The following is a 19,826-nucleotide window of genomic DNA, read 5'->3' as shown; positions in this document are numbered from 1 at the left end:
AATGAATAAATGTCAGCCGTAACCGATAAAATGGCCTATGTCCCGATAGAGAAGTTCAGCATTAACGATTAAAAAAATTACCAGAATGCTCTATCTCCATACATAAAATTGCAAATAACATTAACATATAATTTACTAAAGTTAATATTTAATGATATTCATATTCTCCGTTTGCTGATAAACACTCCGGTAGCTCTATAATTTTTGTCCACATACGTGCATAGATAAGTGAGAAAATAAAGGTTAAACCTTTACATGCGTTTTTCTCCAAAAAAATGAAAATGTTAGTTAGAGCACTATAGCAATAAAGCGACGATATATCTATGTATTTTAACATGTGCGAGCTGACCAAAAAACGTGCGAGGACTTAGATAGGCGTTGACCGGCACACAAAACACGTGCACACGAATGTAGATCCACAACGCGTCTGGATACGCGCCTGTTAATCTTTTAAACCAGCGGTTTCTAGTCAACTCGTACCTAAGTCAACACGTACCTTAGTCAACTCGTACCCGAATTGGTTAACTCGTACTTTAGTCATTTTCCGGTTGGTCAACTCGTACCTTTTTTAATTTGTGTTCTTTATGAACAAAATGTGCGATGGGTGTTTGCATACATTTGATGTTTTATGTTTGTTGCAGGTACAAGTTGACCAAAATAAAGTTATATTTTGGCATAGACTAACATAACAGGTTGTCTTAAGGATTAAGTAAGATAACATTCACTAAAATGGAAAAAAACGACAGAAACGATATGATTTTTTTTATGAAATTAAAGTAAAGCATAAACCACAACATACGTACAAAATATTAACAAATTTTGCATCGAATAATGATTCATCAGAAACTCGAGTAGTCAATGATTAAATCAATTAATCAACACCTAAAATACTTTTCAAACCTACGTAACACGGCTCGTTAATATCGTAATTTACCTAATCTGCACCTGTGTTAAATAATGAATAACACATTATTCGATACGGGTCGCTGAAATCTTAATTGATTTAATCTGCACCTTTGTACCTTTGCAAAAATAAAGAACGCATTTGAGTAAAAACAAACGGGTTTATCGTATATTTAGATGTTTTAATAAGATTTTATTGGACACATATATTATACATTTTTATATAATAATATAAATTTATTCACACAGTTCAACAAACAAATGGTTCCATTACTCGAGAATACTTAAGATTATTGAGTAAAAACAAACGGGTTTAATGAGTATTTAGATGTTTTAATAAGATTTTATTGGACACATATATTACAAATACACAAAACGACCCCACAATTATATACATATATAAAACTTAATTGTCATTAAGTGTAATTAGAAAACCGTTCATTATTTTACTATTTAACTTCAACGGGGATCATACCTTTAATTGGTTATGGCTTCATGCGGTGTTTTCAATCAAACATATCATCAAAGAAAATGCCGACAACTACCGCGCGTGTCATTTTAGATGCACGACAAACATTTTGTTTAACAAATCGCCGACGGTCCTGTTGTCATAAAGGTGTTATTAGTCAACATTTTATAAAACAAAACGCCGACAATAACATCAGGTATCAGTTGTAGGCAATACAAACACGTCGTTTATAACATACACGTGTGAAAAATAATGAACTTGTTTACTTTTGAAAAAAAATCAAGAACAAATTATAACCTATATTCATATCAAAACATATAAAAAAAACATATTTCAAGTCTTTGATATATATATATATATATATATATATATATATATATATATATATATATATATATATATATAAATAATTTTTAGGAGGGTACGTGTTGACCAAATCGGGTACGAGTTGACTAGTGGGGGTACGTGTTGACCAAAAATCGGGGACGAGTTAACAAAATCGGGTTCGAGTTGACCGAAGGTGTGTGTTGACTTAGGTACGAGTTGACTAGCTTCGAAAGCAGCCAGTTCATGTAACTCGTGAAATTAAACGGGATAATCATTTTTATTTTATCTAAGTCGTTCCTGGTTTCCTAAATGTTCTAATTTTAAGGACTGGCTCATTTCTTCACTTCAACGTTGATATCGATAAAGAACACGTAGTGATTGCGCGCGATGATCTGTCAACTTTCAGTTTGTATTGAGGTCATTTTCGTCACACTAAATGCAAGGGAAGTACTTACGCAATCAAAATAGTGCGCTGAATATTTCGCTAGAAATGCCAAGTTAGTGACAAAAGTAAAAAGATATTGACCTATGTTTAAAAATTAAATATAAATCATTAATTTTATTAGCCAATTAGGTATCGATTGCTGTATAATATTTGTCGACATTTAATATCACTACAACCTACATGCCATAATTGGTATGTTGTTCGGTTCTAGTGGTACACAAATAAATAAACAGGACTCAGCTGTCACTGATTATCCTAAGTAAAACGCAAATCGTTGGTTCTTCTTAACGTATCGATTAGCAGACTATGGCACAAAAACGACTCTCAAAGGTTAGTACATAATTGAATTTACCACACATCATTCAAACAAAGATTATAACTTGTTTTGTTGTTAGTGACTAACAATGTTCTCGAATATTTATCACAGAAATTGTTGAAGGCGATTTTTTAATAACAACCAACAGTAAACGTGACATCGATATATATCATATTATCCATTCTTCATGTGCACAATGTAATAAGTTTTCTGGGTTTTATTTTTATAGACCTTTCTCCAAGTTATAGTTATAAATAATAACCCTTTATCAGGCAGATTAAAAACGATAGTCCTGATATCCATTTAATAAATTAGTTTGTTTCAATTTTTGAAGATCAAACAGCATGCCTTTAAACGACACTTTAATTGAAAAATCCTGAGCTACAGCTGGAGTTTGAACCCATGACACTCTGACTCTCAAGAGATAGCCCAACAGCAAGGTTGGAAGTGACCTTATTTGACTACACTACTCCCCCGCTTAAAGGGATCTTTTCACGCTTTGGTAAATTGACAAAATTGAAAAAAGTTGTTTCAGATTCGTAAGTTTTTGTTTTAGTTATGATATTTGTGAGGAAACAGTAATACTGAACATTAACCATGCTCTAATATAGCCATTATATGCATCTTTTGACGATTTTAAAACCTAAAAATTATAAAGCGTTGCAACGCGAAACGATTGTATAATTTGGAGAGTTCTGTTTTTGTCGTTAAATTTTGTGAAACTACGAAGATTGCTTATATAACGTATAAAATACGTCAAGACTGTGTACTCGGCGGAATAGCTCAGTAGGCTAAAGCGTTTTTACTTCAGGACTCTGGCAGGACTCCAGGGGTGACTGGTTCGAAACCTGCTCCGGGCAATGTTCTTTTCCTTTTTTTAATTTTTTTCTTGGTTTTTTACTGACGCTTTTATGATCCAATGTTTACATTTATCAATATAAAGCATTTAATGAGTAAGTTAAAAAAAAAGCCAAAATCTGTGAAAAGGCCCCTTTAATGTTTGAAGGCCCCTGACACTTTGCTACACAAGCGTCGACCACTACACAAGCGGCTCCCTGAAATCATTACACAATCTCAGACCCATTTACTTGTCAAAGTTTGTGTTTGCCTCGTCACAACTATTGGGAAAATTCCTGAGCTACAGTGGGGGATTGAATCCACAACCTCGGATCCATAGTGTGAGTCAGATGCTCTAACTTCATCGTTAAAGAGCTAGCCCAACAGCAATATTGGTGGAAACGACCTTATTTCTTAACAACTTATGTGCTCATCTTAATTTTAATTGGATTAAGAAAGCTGACTGAAAAACTGGCTTTAAGTCAATAAATAATTGAACCCAGTTACTTGCATATAACTAGTGTTCAGTGATAGGGCAACACAAAACATCGAGCCACATAATAAAGATGCTTACAAGGAGTCATATTTGCTATTTGTCTGTGATTATTATTTTGCAGTTTATTGTTGTTGTTTTTTCAAAATATTTAAGACAAAACAAATGTAATTTTACAATGGTGTCATAACAAAACCATTATCATCCATTATAACTCTTTGTCTTGTAGTTCTTTTTTGAGGTTTGAGAATTGAACCCAGAAGGACTTGCCCTTTTTATTCCTAATTTCAATCAATACTTGTAGGGTATTCTGTTATCGAATGTTTTCTTGTACAGCCTCTCCATCTTTCTCTGACTCAAGCAGTATGAAACATTTAATTTTGCATGTCCACTAAATATGCTGATACATGTAAACTGCTTAGCTTAGTTCAGCTTGCCATGGGAACTTAAATAATAAAGAAACTTTAAACAAAAGTGAGAATTACAATTTTTATGTCCCCGCCACTATAGTAGGGGACATTTTGTTTTTGCCCTGTCTGTTAGTTTGTTTGTTGGTTTGTTTATTTGCCCCAACTTTAACATTTGCCATAACTTTTGCAATATTGAAGATAGCAACTTGATATTTGGCATGCATGTGTATCTCATGGAGCTGCACATTTAGCGGTGAAAGGTCAAGGTCATCCTTCAAGGTCAAAGGTCAAATATATGGGTCAAACTCGCTCATTTAATGTCACTTTTGCAATATTGAAGCGAGCAACTTGATATTTGACATGCATGTGAATCTCATGGAGCTGCACATTTTGAGTGGTGAAAGGTCAAGGTCATCCTTCAAGGTCAAATGTTATATATATGGGGACAAAGTGTTTTAAAAACACATCGCTTGTTTTAATGGAAAATAATAGTGTCGGTAATAAAAGGCAGGAGTGTCGCTGTAGGTCAACTGAAAGGTTAATGAAAAAGTGAAGTGTGTGCGAAAGAACCAGTCCCAGATTGCTTAGTTGGGAAATAACCTTTCTAGTGTTCCGGCACTTGTGGGCGAGAGCCCAGCACTGGGCACTCTAACAGGTTACTTTACACCTCTACTAATTTGTTAAGTACTTGAAAATGGCCATAAATGAGCTTGTCCAAGCAATAACTATGTCATTATTGTGAGATTTTAAAATCATTTTGCACATTTGTTCACCATCATTGGACGGAGTGTCGCGTGTAAGAATTACGTCAATATCTCCAAGGTCAAGGTCACACTGTGAGTTCAAAGGTCAAAAATGGCCGTAAATGATCTTGTCCGGGCCATTATTACTATGCCATTCATTGTGAGATTTTAAAATTATGTGGTACATTTGTTTACAATCATTGCACAATGTGTCATGTAGAAGAATTATGTCGATATCTTCAAGGTCAAGGTCACACCTGGAGTTCAAAAGAGAAAAATGACCATAAATGAGCTTGTCCGGGCCATAACTATGTCATTAATTGTGAGATTTTAAAATGACTGTACATTAATTTTGTTCAGAGTCATTGGGCGGCGTATCATGCGAAAGAATTCAAGATTTCAAAGGTCAAAATGGCCATAAATAATAATGGCATAATAATTCTTAAAAAACTCCATTAAGATTCTCTTGTTTTGTGAAGACAGCATGCAAAATGTTCTGTGTCAATGTGGCACGTGGGGGTATACGTCACGTCTGTGACAAAGCTCTAGTTGTATTTGGTTTATGTTTCAGGAGTTGAAAGACATTATCAATGATCCACCGCCAGGCTGTTCAGCTGGGCCAGAAAATGATGATTGTGAGTTGTCTTTTGGTATCGATTGAATAAATAATAGAGCTGCAACGATTCGATCCCATTCATCGAAAATCGATTTGAAATGCTTCGATTCGATTTCGATACCAAACCTACCAAATTCAATTCGATTCTTTAACATATATGCATATATATATATAGATACGTAAAGCACGCTGTATTTTGACTAATGATACGGGAAGGTGAAGGTTTTTCTTTACCTGTAATTACGACCCGCGCGATTAGTTGCTTATTTCTTTAGTCATCCAATCAATAAGCGCGTTACGGTCTACTTTCGGAAAAAGCGTCAAAATGGCTGAACAAGTTGTTGCCGACAAATTGAAATTATCAGATGCGCCTAAGATGCTAAAATCAAAAGTGTGGCAGTATTTTGGGTTTCGGGATGGTAGCCCTACCGATAAAGCAAAGTGTAAACTGTGCTTCACAGATGTGGCGTACGCAAAGTCCGGCTGAACCACTAATCTAATGCAACATGTCAAACGCAAACATTACGTTGATTTAGCAAGACTTATATGTCGCACAAGTGCAACTACTGAAGTCGCCAGCCAGAAAAGTAGTTCTATTTTTGTTGGAATTTTGTTAAGTTTATTAGAGAATGTGATTTGTCCTACAGGTAACAGCTGTTGCTGTCATGTCACAATGGTAGACATGCTTATAGCGGCAGGGCCCTCAGTCTATTAAATCTGCCGTCGAAATTCGGCGGCAGTCCCCCACCTGAAAAGTATACTTTTTTCCCCTTTTGGGGGGAAAAATTCCCCCTAAAAAAAAAATTTTTTTTTTTTTAATAGAAAGATGTGTCTCATGATTATTATATCTCAATTCTATTTCAATTTCATCTTTGCAAACATACTAAATTATGAAAAATGCAATGAATATAGTGCAAACATGTACAAATGTAATAATGAGAGAGTAAGTAAAAAAATCCCCCAAAAAGGGAAACGCCGCGAAAATTCCCCCTCCTAAGGGCTGCAGACCCCTTCCCCCAAAGTAGTGTGAGGGCGCTGAGCGGTTTTGGGTAAAAGTATAATATATAAAAGTGATAGTACTACCATTCAACTGATTCCAGATACGTTCTTATGATTATTTATTTATTTTTATCTTATTGTGTAATCAACACAATCTTCTAGTCAGAAGTTTTTATATTAAAATTCCTAATTTGCTTTTCTTTTTTATGTGTTTTATTGAAATCACATTTGAACAGAAATGTTAATTTTGAGGCATAAGAGTGAATATATAAGAAAACTAGGTTTGAAGATGAATCGAATCAAAAAAATCGGTATCTGAGTGTCTGAAATCAAAACCGAATCGAATCGAGCTGTCGGTGAATCGTTGCAGCTCTTATAAATAAGTGAAGGATATTTGAACCTCGCTAAGGGGGTTTAATGTAAGTGCCTAAAGTTTGGTACCTGAATTAAACTGTGCAGTCTGCACAGGCTAATCAGGGACGACACTTTCTGGTTAACATCAGTGCTCCAGCTAGGCCTAAATTGAAGGGCGCCCGCCCTGCCCTTCCGAACCTCCGCCCTACCCTTCCTAGGGCCCCCCCTGCCCTTTTTTTTACATATTTTTTTTAATGCTGATTAATAAATCTCTTATTACATTGTATGTAATTTATTCCTCATTGTAGACATAGTATTTGAATAATTTAATAATGGTTTAATAATAATGGAAATAATATATTCTAACAATTATTAATTACATATAAATTAACATGCAACAGGAAGCATTCCAGAAACGCCCGCGCGCTCCAAAGTGCCCTTTTGACAAAATACTGTGTGAAGAAAGTGCCATTTTGACAAAAAAGCCCCCCTGCCCTTTTCAAATCCAAGCTGGAGCACTGTACATGTATTTTTCCTTTGAAGGAAGACTGACGAAAATCCAGTTTAGGTGGAAAGTGTAGTCCGTAATTTGCCTATGCGCACATGCATTAAACCCCATTTTCTCTGATGGAGGCTCATTTGCATTAGAGAGTACATATTAACTTGTTGGCAATGATCACAGACTGATTTCTCTTGATGAGTGTATCAGTTGCTTGACATTCGTTTGTTGGTTGTTAGTGTTGGCTAAAATGTGTTGTTTCAACAAATGTAATACTATGTATTTGATGGATGCTTGTTAGTCTTGTTGTGACATATGTCACCATAGTGATGATCGTAGGTTAAAAATCTTTGTGGCAAGTGACAGTCAGTTTCATGCGACAAGTAGTTCAACTGAAACACAAGGTCATGTACAGTAGACAGCATTGTATTTAAGGATAAATGTTATTATTGAGGGTTAAAACAAAGTTGAAATGCCTGGTAATAAGATATCCTCGAGTGCCCAATTTCGACGCATACAAGCAATTTGTTGAAATTTTGTTGCTCAATATAGGGATTTATGTAATTAATTTTGTTATTTCATTACACATTTACCTTTTATTTACACATTTTAAATTCAATTGATTGTGTTATCAACAAAAATTCGTTGAAAAACGAAATGACCCAAGTGTATGTAATGGCAACCATATTTGTTGAGAGTGCCCTAAATCGACGCATCTGATTGGTTACCTGATTTCAATGTAAATATCAATCCTGTGGAGACTGAATGCATGAAATATTAACTCATGGTTGTTGTGCTTAAATTTGTATCACTATAAAAGCAATATGGAAATGAAATTAATTAAATCAATTCAGGTTTTTAATTTTGGGATGCCATACTTTCTGGCAGTGGTTTTAATAGGGGCCCCTGTCAGCAAGCCCTTGCCATAAGTTGTGTTTATGGAAGTAGGTGAATATAACCTGTACTTCTTATGTGGAACCTACAATTATAATAAAGTAAATAAAAATAAGTAATAAACATTATATGCAATTACCAACATAAACACTTGCTACATGTATGATGTAGTTAAAATTATATTTCAGCATAACCAAAAGCATATCCGGACTTCAAATCAAAGTAAACGCGTACGCCTTTTTCATAGTGAAAATTAATCTATTTATACGATGTTTTGTCAAATGGCAGTCACGTGACTTATGAATAAAATAGTGAACTTTTGCAGATGAAACTGATGCATTATCCCACGGTTTTATTTACAAAGACGATTGAGTGTAAAGTGTTCAAAAGTTTTTCATTAAGTAAAATATATAAAAATCCATCAATTGCAAACCAATCAACCATATCTTACCTTTTAACCCTGCTATTTTTCACATAACAAACAACAACTATAGTATATTGTGCGTAGCGTACCATGTGCTATTGTATGACGTCAACGATGTTGCTTATGTATCAAACAGAGGCAAAACAAAAATGGCGTCGAATTAGGGCAGCGTCGATTCGGGTCACTCAACGATAGTGGTATTGGGGTGGGGGTGGGGGGGTCTGTCGTCAAAAAGATGGTTTCTTGGTCAATAACTTTAGTTTTCATATACCAATTTTGATATAATGGTGGATATATCAAGCATACATGGAGGCCTAAATGGGAATGTATTTTGCAAATTGGGCCTGTCAGGTCAAGGTCACAGTAACTAAAAATACAAAATTGGCTTCCAGGGCTTTTTTTCCTTCTTTGGGACCCGCCGACAATCGGCCCTTTCCCCTCAGATTTTTTTCCCCTCAGCAGGTAAATTTTCCCCCAGACTTAATTTTTTTCCCATAAAAAAATAAAAAATAAAATTAAACTTTAAATACATAAGTTAACCTGATCCAGTGTAGAAAATATAACATATTGCATAATTAAATTATCTGTTGCCTTGATTTTGTTTTAAAAACAGCAAAATATGTTGAATTGATTATTTAAGACTTTCCTTATTTTCCCCAAAATCCAGCGTTTCGCGTGATTTTTTCCTCCAAAATCCGGCATTTTGCCCTTTCCCCAAAATCAGATAAAAAACCCTGGCTTCTGCTCAATTAACATCTGTTTGAATTGGAGGAATTGTGCTGAAATTTTGTGGATTGGTAGCTAACATGCAAACCTAGCTTGGGATTGCATTTTTGACTGTATTATCGATGTCAAGGTGGGACTGTATTATCAATGTCAAGATGGGACAGTATTATCAACGTCAAGGTGGGACAGTATTATCAATGTCAAGGTGAGACAGCATTATCATGGTCAAGGTGGGACAGTATTATCAATCTCTAGGTATGACAGTATTATCAATGTCAAGATGGGACAGTATTATCAATGTCAAGGTAGGACAGTATTGTCAATGTCAAGTTGGGACAGTATAATCAATGTCAAGGTATGACAGTATAATCAATGTCAATATGGGACAGTATTATCAATGTCAAGGTATGACAATATTATCAATGTCAAGATGGGACAGTATTATCAATGTCAAGCTATGACAGTATTATCAATGTCAAGGTGGTACAGTATTTTCAATGTCAAGGTATGACAGTATTATCAATGTCAAGATGGGACAGTATTATTAATGTCAAGGTGACTGCTACTTACAATAGAAAAGCTTCTTCCGCTTCTAATAACTTTAATTTTGATGGAGATATTGTTCATACATTTTGGGTGTAGGTAGGTGCAATAATAATCAGCATGGGATTACTCAATTACCGAAATTAAATTAATAGAAACAGGCTTCGTTTGAATCACCCACCTATTATAGTTCACTATTTTCATGAAAATGTTATAATTCCTTTTATATTGAATACGTGTATTTATAAACAATTGTTATTGTAGAATTTGTTACTTATTTACTGAAATAACTTGAATATGGGTTAGTATATAATGCTTTTGCGACAGCTTGATCTTATTTATTTTTATTTTTCAGTGTTTCATTGGTCAGCTTCACTCACTGGACCGGTATGTATGTGCTTTGTTGAAAAGAACAGTCTAGATTAAGAATGATCTAAACAATACCTGAATATCATTAGACTCCCCCCATGACTACAAGTCTACTGTCTTAAAAATAGTTTCAACTGTAGACATTGAACCAGAATGCCTGTTGATCTCCATTGGCTTAAGGTTTCATTTTTAGACTTTCATTGATCTTAACCATCTGTATAGTCATGGGAACAGACTCTTCATTACCTCTGTCTGAATGTAGTCATGGGAACAGACTCTTCATTGCCTCTGTCTGAATGCAAACATGAGACATGACTCTTCATTACCTCTGTCTGAATGTTGTCATGGGAACAGACTCTCCATTACCTCTGTCTGAATGTAGTCATGGGAACAGACTCTTCATTATCTCTGTCTGAATGTAGTCCTGGGAACAGACTCTTCATTACCTCTGTCTGAATGTAGTCATGGGAACAGACTCTCTATTTACCTCTGTCTGAATGTAGTCGTTGAAACAGTCTCTATATTACCTCTGTCTGAATGTAGTCATAGAAACAGACTCTTCACTACCTCTGTCTGAATGTAGTCATGGGAACAGACTCTTCATTATATCTGTCTGGATGTAGTCATGGGGACAGACTCTTCATAACCTCTGACTGAATGTAATCATGGGAACAGACTATTCATTATCTCTGCCTGAATGTAGTCATGGGAACAGACTCTTCATTACCTCTGTCTGAATGTAGTCATGGGAACAGACTCTTCACTACCTCTGTCTGAATGTAGTCATGGGAACAGACTCTTCATTGCCTCTGTCTGAATGTAGTCATGGGAACAGACTATTCATTATCTCTGTCTGAATGTAGTCATGGGAACAGACTATTCATTATCTCTGCCTGAATGTAGTCATGGGAACAGACTCTTCATTACCTCTGTCTGAATGTAGTCATGGGAACAGACTCTTCATTACCTCTGTCTGAATGTAGTCATGGGAACAGACTCTTCATTGCCTCTGTCTGAATGTAGTCATGGGAACAAACTCTCCATTACCTCTGTCTGAATGTAATCATGGGAACAGACTATTCATTATCTCTGCCTGAATGTAGTCATGGGAACAGACTCTTCATTACCTCTGTCTGAATGTTGTCATGGGAACAGACTCTTCATTACCTCTGTCTGAATGTAGTCATGGGAACAGACTCTCTATTTTCCTCTGTCTGAATGTTGTCTTTGAAACAGACTCTTCATTACCTCTGTCTGAATGTAGTCATGTGAACAGACTCTTCATTACATTTGTCTGAATGCTCATATAAATAAATGACATGTCATAACTATATCATAGTTCACTCAGTCAATCATCAAATTAGCCATAGGCTCAAAGTGAAATGCTTTGTTTCATTAAGATGATTCTGTTAATTTGTCTAAATACTTATTTTAGCCAAAGGGAAGGCATTTTTATGACAGCAGTCATTACTTGTATTGTAAGAGGTTTTTAATAGTGTATTATTTCTTGAATTGTATTTGCAGGATGGGAGCCCATATCAGGGAGGCGTTTTCTTTCTCAAGATGATTTTTCCTACAGACTATCCATTCAAACCTCCCAAGGTAAGTGTTGAATGCTCAGATCAATGGACTAATGTGTACGCAATGTCTAAATTTATAATTATGTACTTGAGACTTATTGGTTTGTGGTAACTAATTTATTACTGTTCTCAATCACCGCTTTTATATATGGAATCCAGAACCTTCGACAAAAACGATTGTTTGGCATATGGCTTTTTCAATAGTATATACCTTAATTACTCTATGTTTTCGGACACTCTAAGTTTTCGGACACCCCCTTTTTTGGCAAAAATAATTATTTTTCGTGACTCTTAATTTTCTGACACACGAGTTTCGTCCATAATTTATGTCTCTAAGTTTTCGGACTGTTTATTTTACAGCGCTATTTTACAAAATGTCGGTCCTGTTTTCGATATTTGACACTCCGATCATAGGGTTTTAGAACAAGTTTTACATCATAAAACATGGCAGGTGCATGCCTGAGGGCAACAGACCATTACAATTGCGTTATTAGGTAAATAACCTTGTAAACCGGTATTAAACAATGGTTTCACCTGAAAGCATAAGAATTATGACAATTATCAGGGGTAGTGCCAATTAACAGTTCAAATACATGTATCTACCGCAGCGGAACTACCCATTATCAATAAAATAACTGTGACAAATACTAAACGCTTCAAAGTGTGATGCACCCTATTGCAAGTTTTACGAACAATGGAAGGTGTTAAACAACAGCTATTGGAAATGAAATGATCAGGACATCAAATGCTCATCTTTGAACTCGTTGGTTAAAGTACAACCTTGTAGTAACTTTCTGTCAAATGAATTAAGCATTTAAAATTATTTAAAATAAGCGCGTGCTGTTACCGGTAGTTGTTGATACAATCGACGCTATTTTCGGACACTTCAATTTTCGACTCTAAGTTTTCGGACACCTGTATTTTGTGATTATTTTTCGTATCTAAGTTTTCGGACACAAACAAAAATAATTATTTTTAAGTGTCCGAAAACATAGAGCAATTACGGTACTAGAGTCTAGGTTACCAGTATTTCTTTAATACTACATGTAGTCCAAAATCATCTACCGAGTTGCATGGCTAGATGTTTTGTATGTTTGAAAATGAGAACTACTACATCCTTGAATAATGGATTACTGACATGTTAATATTATAACTGATAAACATGTGAAGTCTGAAAGTACCAGTAATTGAAAAGAACATTCAATTTGAATTATGAAAGTAACCATTGCCAATATTTCTGAATTACATTTAATTGTTTATTAACTGTTAATTTGATTTTCTAACATGGCAATTAGCAGAACTTTGCTTGTTGAACTACCAATAGTTAAATCAACAAGTAGTCATTCATCTGACTGGAGCAATTAACAGACTTTGCTTGTTGAAATACCAATAGTTTAATCAACAAGTAGTCATTCATCTGACTGGAGCATTATCAGAACTTTGCTTGTTGAACTACCAATAGTTAAATCAACAAGTAGTCATTCATCTGACTGGAGCATTAACAGAACTTTGCTTGTTGAACTACAAATAGTTAAATCAACAAGTAGTCATTCATCTGACTGGAGCATTATGAGAACTTTGCTTGTTGAACTACCAATAGTTAAATCAACAAGTAGTCATTCATCTGACTGGAGCATTATCAGAACTTTGCTTGTTGAACTACCAATTGTTAAATCAACAAGTAGTCATTCATCTGACTAGAGCATTATCAGAACTTTGCTTGTTGAACTACCAATAGTTAAATCAACAAGTAGTCATTCATCTGACTAGAGCATTATCAGAACTTTGCTTGTTGAACTACCAATAGTTAAATCAACAAGTAGTCATTCATCTGACTGGAGCATTAACAGAACTTTGCTTGTTGAACTACCAATAGTTAAATCAACAAGTAGTCATTCATCTGACTGGAGCATTATGATAACTTAGCTTGTTGAACTACCAATAGTTAAATCAACAAGTAGTCATTCATCTGACTGGAGCATTATCAGAACTTTGCTTGTTGAACTACCAATAGTTAAATCAACAAGTAGTCATTCATCTGACTAGAGCATTATCAGAACTTTGCTTGTTGAACTATCAATAGTTAAATCAACAAGTAGTCATTCATCTGACTAGAGCATTAACAGAACTTTGCTTGTTGAACTACCAATAGTTTAATCAACAAGTAGTCATTCATCTGACTGGAGCATTAACAGAACTTTGCTTGTTGAACTACCAATAGTTAAATTAATAAGTAGTCATTCATCTGACTGGAGCATTATCAGAACTTTGCTTGTTGAACTACCAATAGTTAAATCAACAAGTAGCCATTCATCTGACTGGAGCATTATCAGAACTTTGCTTGTTGAACTACCAATAGTTAAATCAACAAGTAGTCATTCATCTAACTGGAGCATTATCAGAACTTTGCTTGTTTAACTACCAATAGTTAAATCATCAAGTAGTCATTCATCTGACTGGAGCATTATCAGAACTTTGCTTGTTGAACTACCAATAGTTAAATCAACAAGTAGTCATTCATCTGACTGGAGCATTATCAGAACTTTGCTTGTTGAACTACCAATAGTTAAATCATCAAGTAGTCATTCATCTGACTGGAGCATTATCAGAACTTTGCTTGTTGAACTACCAATAGTTAAATCAACAAGTAGTCATTCATCTGACTGGAGCATTATACAAATGAGCCTCGCTCTGAAAAACATCATCATCATGGCATTATGCATTTGAGAACATGTGCACATGCATTATGCCCCATTTTCCCAGAGCAAAGCTCAAATATTTATCTGCTTATGATAAAGTCTACATTTGCATGATATTTATTTATATTCCTATAAAATTCTATTCGTTCTATATATTTCAGATAAATTGTGAATGATATCAAAAGTAACAAGAAGAACTGAGTATATAATTATTACATGGGAATTTGAATATGTACATGTTTTTCTATTGTTGTTCAGGTGATGTTTACAACTAAGATCTACCACCCAAACATCAACACTTCAGGCAGTATATGCTTGGATATTCTTAGATCTCAATGGTCTCCTGCCCTCACTGTTGGCAAAGGTAGCCTCATACCCATAAACAGTTCTAATTTTTTGTCATGTGAAATATCACTTATTTTTAGCTTGACTATTATATATGAAATATATATAGTGGAGCTATCCTACTCACCCCGGCGTTTCCTTTCCGTTAGCATAAGCGTGCAAATGTTAAAGTTTTCGTACTACCCCAATTATTTTCATTTTCCCTTTACATATTGCTTTCATATTTTGCATACTTGTTTACCAACATGACCCCAACCTTTAAACAAGAGCTGACAACTCTTATCAAGCATTGTGTCATAATTATGGCCCCTTTTCCACTTAGAATATGCAGCAAATGTTAAAGTTTTCGTACTACCCCATTTATTTTCATTGTCCCTTGACATATTGCTTTCATATTTTGCATACTTGTTTATCAACATCACCCCAACCTATAAACAAGAGCAGACAACTCTTTCAAGCATTTTGTCATAATTATTGCCCCTTTTATACTTAGAATATGCATATTATTGATAAATCTATGTTAAAGTTTGCGTACTACCCCAAATATTTCCTATATCCTTTGACATATTGCTTTTATATGTTGCATACTTGTTTACCAACATCACCCCAACCTATAAACAATAGCAGACCACTGTATCAAGCATTTTGACATAATTATGGCCATTTTTACACTTAGATAATTGAACATTTTACTTAAATTGCCATAACTTCTTTATTTATGATCACTTTTTATTATTACTTTGACAAAACAACACTTACCTGAATACCATAATGGATTCCACCCAAACAATACCCCACGCCCCTACCCAGAATCCCTCCCCCCCCCCCAATTTTTTTTTTCCTTTTTATTTTTGAAAGATCGTCTAATAAACGACCACACCCCACATTATACCCCCTCTCAACCCCCCCCCAATTTTTTTTATTTTTTTCCTTTTTCTATTTTTGAAAGATCGTCTAATAAATTATTGAATATGAACAATTTCCCCATAATGGCTTACGTTATACTGTCAAGCACTCGAATAGTCGAGTGCGCTGTCCTCTGACAGCTCTTGTTGTCGAACCTACTTGCAGTGGTTTGATATAGCTGTCCTAGCTTGTCCGGACTGTAACTTTATCTTTCATCTCACAATTTTTAACTTACCACACATTTTTACCAAGTGGAGACCATGTGATAGGCCATACCTGTGTCCCTAACTCAAAGGTCGCTTTTAAAGGCATATGCTCTTAATGATTGGCTCTACATGCTTCAAACAGGCATCTAATTGACAAGGCAGTTATGGCGATGGCAATTCTTAAACATGAGCATCACCATTATGGGTGGTTTTAAACAATTTTCAATAAAAAAGGTGTTTTGTTTTAATCTCACCTGAACAGAAAAGGTTTATATGTGGGGGCATGTTTTACACAGGTGTCATCTTTTTTTGTTACCGCTTTTGAGGCCTCAATTTTCATCCAGTCTTGATGAAACTTGGTCAGAATGTATATCTTGAAAATATCTCGGTCCAGTAAGAATCAGGGTTGTTGTGTCCACTAGGCCCAGTAAGAATCAGGGTCATTGTGTCCAAATAAAAGGTAACTAAGTTTAATCTTAGAAAAAACATGCTATCTCTCTAGGAGCCACATTTATGACTAAATCTCTAATAAACCTAGTCAGAATGTTTATCTTTGCAAGTCTGAAGTCTTGAATCTGGGTCATGTGCATCCATAGAGAATGTCACCGGGTCAAATCTTAGAAAACCCATATTACCAATCTAGAAGCCACATTTATGACTCAGTCTTCATGAAATATGGTCAGTCTTTATAAAATATGGTGATTATTTTTATTTTTACAAAATTGACACCATATTTAAATCTGGGTCATTGGAGTCAAAAACTATTTCACCAGGTTAAGTCTTCAGAATGTTTATACCAAGAAAGGGATTCACAGCCAGCATAGCTCTCTTATAATAATGAAGAGTCACATGAATAATGATATTTTTGTCGTCCTTAATTTAAGTATATTATCCTTTTAATAATTGTTTCTGCCAGTCAACTTATTCTAAATAGACTTTGATGTACGTGTAGTGTATGTGTTGCAATTACCTTTCTTTTGTTTATGTAATTTGTTAGGTAAAATCAAGTGATATTTCTGCTCTGTTAATTTCAGTCCTGTTGTCGATATTAGCTCTCATGTCAGAGCCCAATCCAGACGACCCATTGGTGCCTGACATAGCAAACTTGTTCAAGAAAGACAAGAAGAAGTACGAACACACTGCTCGGGAAATGACTAAAAAACATGCGACTTAAGAAACATTGTTGTAAATGTGATCATTTGAATAATGTCGTGCAAAAATGGGTCTTATGCCATATGCAACAAATGTAGTTTTAGGTTTTATGGTCTCATAAGAGAATTGGGTAGTTCCTGACCAGACTGCACAGAGCTACTCTGTCAGAAAACGGCAGAAGACCAATTTTTGCATGATTCAGATCATTTTTAAGTGTGAATCGAGTTAATTCGCACTGCATCATGTGTATGTGGACAAAGTCCAAACTGTTTATGAAAATTTCCTTTAAATGGAATAAGATATTATGATTTATATGTATTTGATTGAAACAGTGTATAGAAATGTTTCGAATCATTTATATATTTAAATTAAGAATTATAAATTTTTGTTGGATAAGTTCCATAAAATGTCATTATGAGCAAGCCTCAGTATTTCGTTATTTATTTTGTGGAACAGTCCTGCCTTAGTTTGAGATTGAACACAGAAGACTGGTAGTATTAGGACAAAATGTGGAAAATATTAAATCAACAATTGATAACTACCAGTGAACATGTACATAACGCTATTCAAACTGTCAGTGCTTATTGAATACAATAAACATTTTCATTTAACAATGTTTGTTTCATAATTTGTTGACATTTGATTTCATTGTTATTGATATTTTGATTCCTATTTCTTAGAAGGGTTGCTAGTACATGTAGATGCAGTAAAGCGTCATTAAGTCTGTCAAGCATGAGTTTTTCAATGATGCAATCTTATGTGTTTATTTTAAATTTCAAAATAATTTCTTTAACTTGTTGTCCTAATATTTTCTAAATGTTACAAAACAGTCTAACTGCAATGTATTAGTTTTGCACGAATCTTTAAGTAATTGAGCCTCGTTAAGGTAAAACTGGGCTTAATGCATGTGCACATCCTCCCTGAATAGTACACATGTGCACATCCTCCCTGAATAGTACAGGCTAATCTGTGACAATACTTTGAGTCGTGTTTGAGTCCTGTTCTGAAAAAAAACTGGGCATAATGCATGTGCGTAAAGTGTCGTCCCAGATTAGCCTGTGCAGTTCGCACAGGCTAATCTGGGACGACACTTTCCGCTTTTATGATATTTTTCGTTTAAATGAAGTCTCCTCTTTGCAAAAATCCAATTTAGGCGGAAAGTGTCGTCCCTGATTAACCTGGATGACACTTTACGCACATGCATTATGCCCAGTTTTCCAAGACCAGGGCTCAAATGATGTTCATTTGCCCGCCTTTGATTAAGTGATACACTCTACTTTTTCCACGTTTGTACCTGTGTATTTCACAACTTGCAGTGTAAATGATGTCCCTAAGTAAATTGCATGTAACAGAGAACAAGATAGAAGTAAGAACAATTGGAAAATATATATATACTTTAATACTGAAAACGGAAAGAAAACCTGCTTTAGTTTGTTGCCAAACTGTTATATACAACAATATCAATAAATATCACTGATTTGAAGACAGATTAAATTTTTTTTTACTGGCTTTTACATACATTTACTAACTGTTTTACTCAGTTTTTTTGTGATAGTTGTCCATTAAATGTATTTGAAATTTTGTTGTGCGATAGTTTTGTGTGGGTGCTAATTTGTTAAAATTTCAAGTTTTATTCCAATTATCTATATGACCATGCTGGTTTATGAATTGAGTGCTTTACAGGAACATTAAAAATGATTATACCTAGTTCTGAACATGGTGCAATATAGCTTTCCTTTATTAGCCCCTTACAGGTGTAACCAGTAGGTTTACCCTAGTTATTTGCAAAGTTATTTCCTAAAATGGAAATAAAAGAGGATGAATACTTTTTTTTCTTTTGGGAAAAACTATGTATTCTGTGTTCATCAATCAGCACTGTTTTGAAAGTGATTCAGGATTGGAATTGTGATGTATGAAGTCCCCAAACAATTTTATATGGGATGTTGTGTCAGTTTTAGTGGTTTTTATGCCCCCGAAGGAGGGCATATAGTGATCGGACCTGTGTCTGTCTTCCCGTCACACTTTCCATTTAGGTTTTGCATTTAGGTTTCGAAAAATGCTCATAACTTCTATGTCGCTACAGATAGCAACTTGATGTTCGGCATGCATGTGTATCGCATGGAGCTGCACATTTTGAGTGATGAAAGGTCAGGGTCATCCTTCAGGGTCAAAGGTCAAATATATGGCTTCAAAGCAGCGCAGAAGGGGGCATTGTGTTTCTGACAAACAAATTTCTTGTTAACCCTTATTATTGATGTTTTCATACCAGGCTTTAACGATGGAGGCATAAAGCAATTGCCCAATCAGTCAAGTTTCTGGACCTCGGTCTGAAAATTCTTGTCTCGGCCATAAGTTTGCCATATATTGATGGGTTATATAAAACAAGAGGGCCAAGATGGCCCTAGTTCGCTCACCTGAGAGGATTCAGTTCATTTAATCTTTACCTAATGTCAAACTTGACCTAGATATTGTCCAGACAAACATCCTGGTCAAGTTTCATCATTATTTCATCTGCGAGTCATGATCACTGTACCTATGAAGTTTCATGATCCTTGGTGTAAGCATTCTTGA

At 35.0% G+C, this 19,826-nt stretch overlaps 1 protein-coding gene across 1 annotated transcript; it reads left to right on the top strand.

Annotated features, from left to right (window-relative positions):
• The first annotated feature begins 2,207 nt into the window (after positions 1–2,207).
• On the top strand, positions 2,208–18,962 carry LOC127875231 (ubiquitin-conjugating enzyme E2 D4-like). Its single transcript, XM_052420102.1, has 6 exons — positions 2,208–2,474; positions 5,515–5,578; positions 10,354–10,385; positions 11,892–11,969; positions 14,905–15,010; positions 17,138–18,962. Exons 1-6 carry the CDS (start codon positions 2,451–2,453, stop codon positions 17,275–17,277), a joined length of 444 nt encoding a protein of 147 aa, XP_052276062.1. The 5' UTR covers positions 2,208–2,450; the 3' UTR covers positions 17,278–18,962.
• Positions 18,963–19,826: the final 864 nt, after the last annotated feature.

The sequence above is a fragment of the Dreissena polymorpha genome, chromosome 1 (assembly GCF_020536995.1).
Source record: "Dreissena polymorpha isolate Duluth1 chromosome 1, UMN_Dpol_1.0, whole genome shotgun sequence".
Classification (NCBI taxonomy): Eukaryota; Metazoa; Mollusca; class Bivalvia; order Myida; family Dreissenidae; genus Dreissena; species Dreissena polymorpha.
Note: the sequence above shows the minus strand (reverse complement) of the source record. Positions and strands in the feature narration are given on the sequence as shown.

What these genes read in the sequence shown, in the direction of transcription:
- LOC127875231 (XM_052420102.1), top strand. Translation starts at nt 2,451, where the DNA reads ATGGCACAAAAACGACTCTCAAAG. An exon ending in CAGCTTCACTCACTGGACCG is followed by an intron (nt 10,386 to 11,891) that starts GTATGTATGTGC and finishes TTGTATTTGCAG; the next exon opens with GATGGGAGCCCATATCAGGG. An exon ending in TGCCCTCACTGTTGGCAAAG is followed by an intron (nt 15,011 to 17,137) that starts GTAGCCTCATAC and finishes TGTTAATTTCAG; the next exon opens with TCCTGTTGTCGATATTAGCT.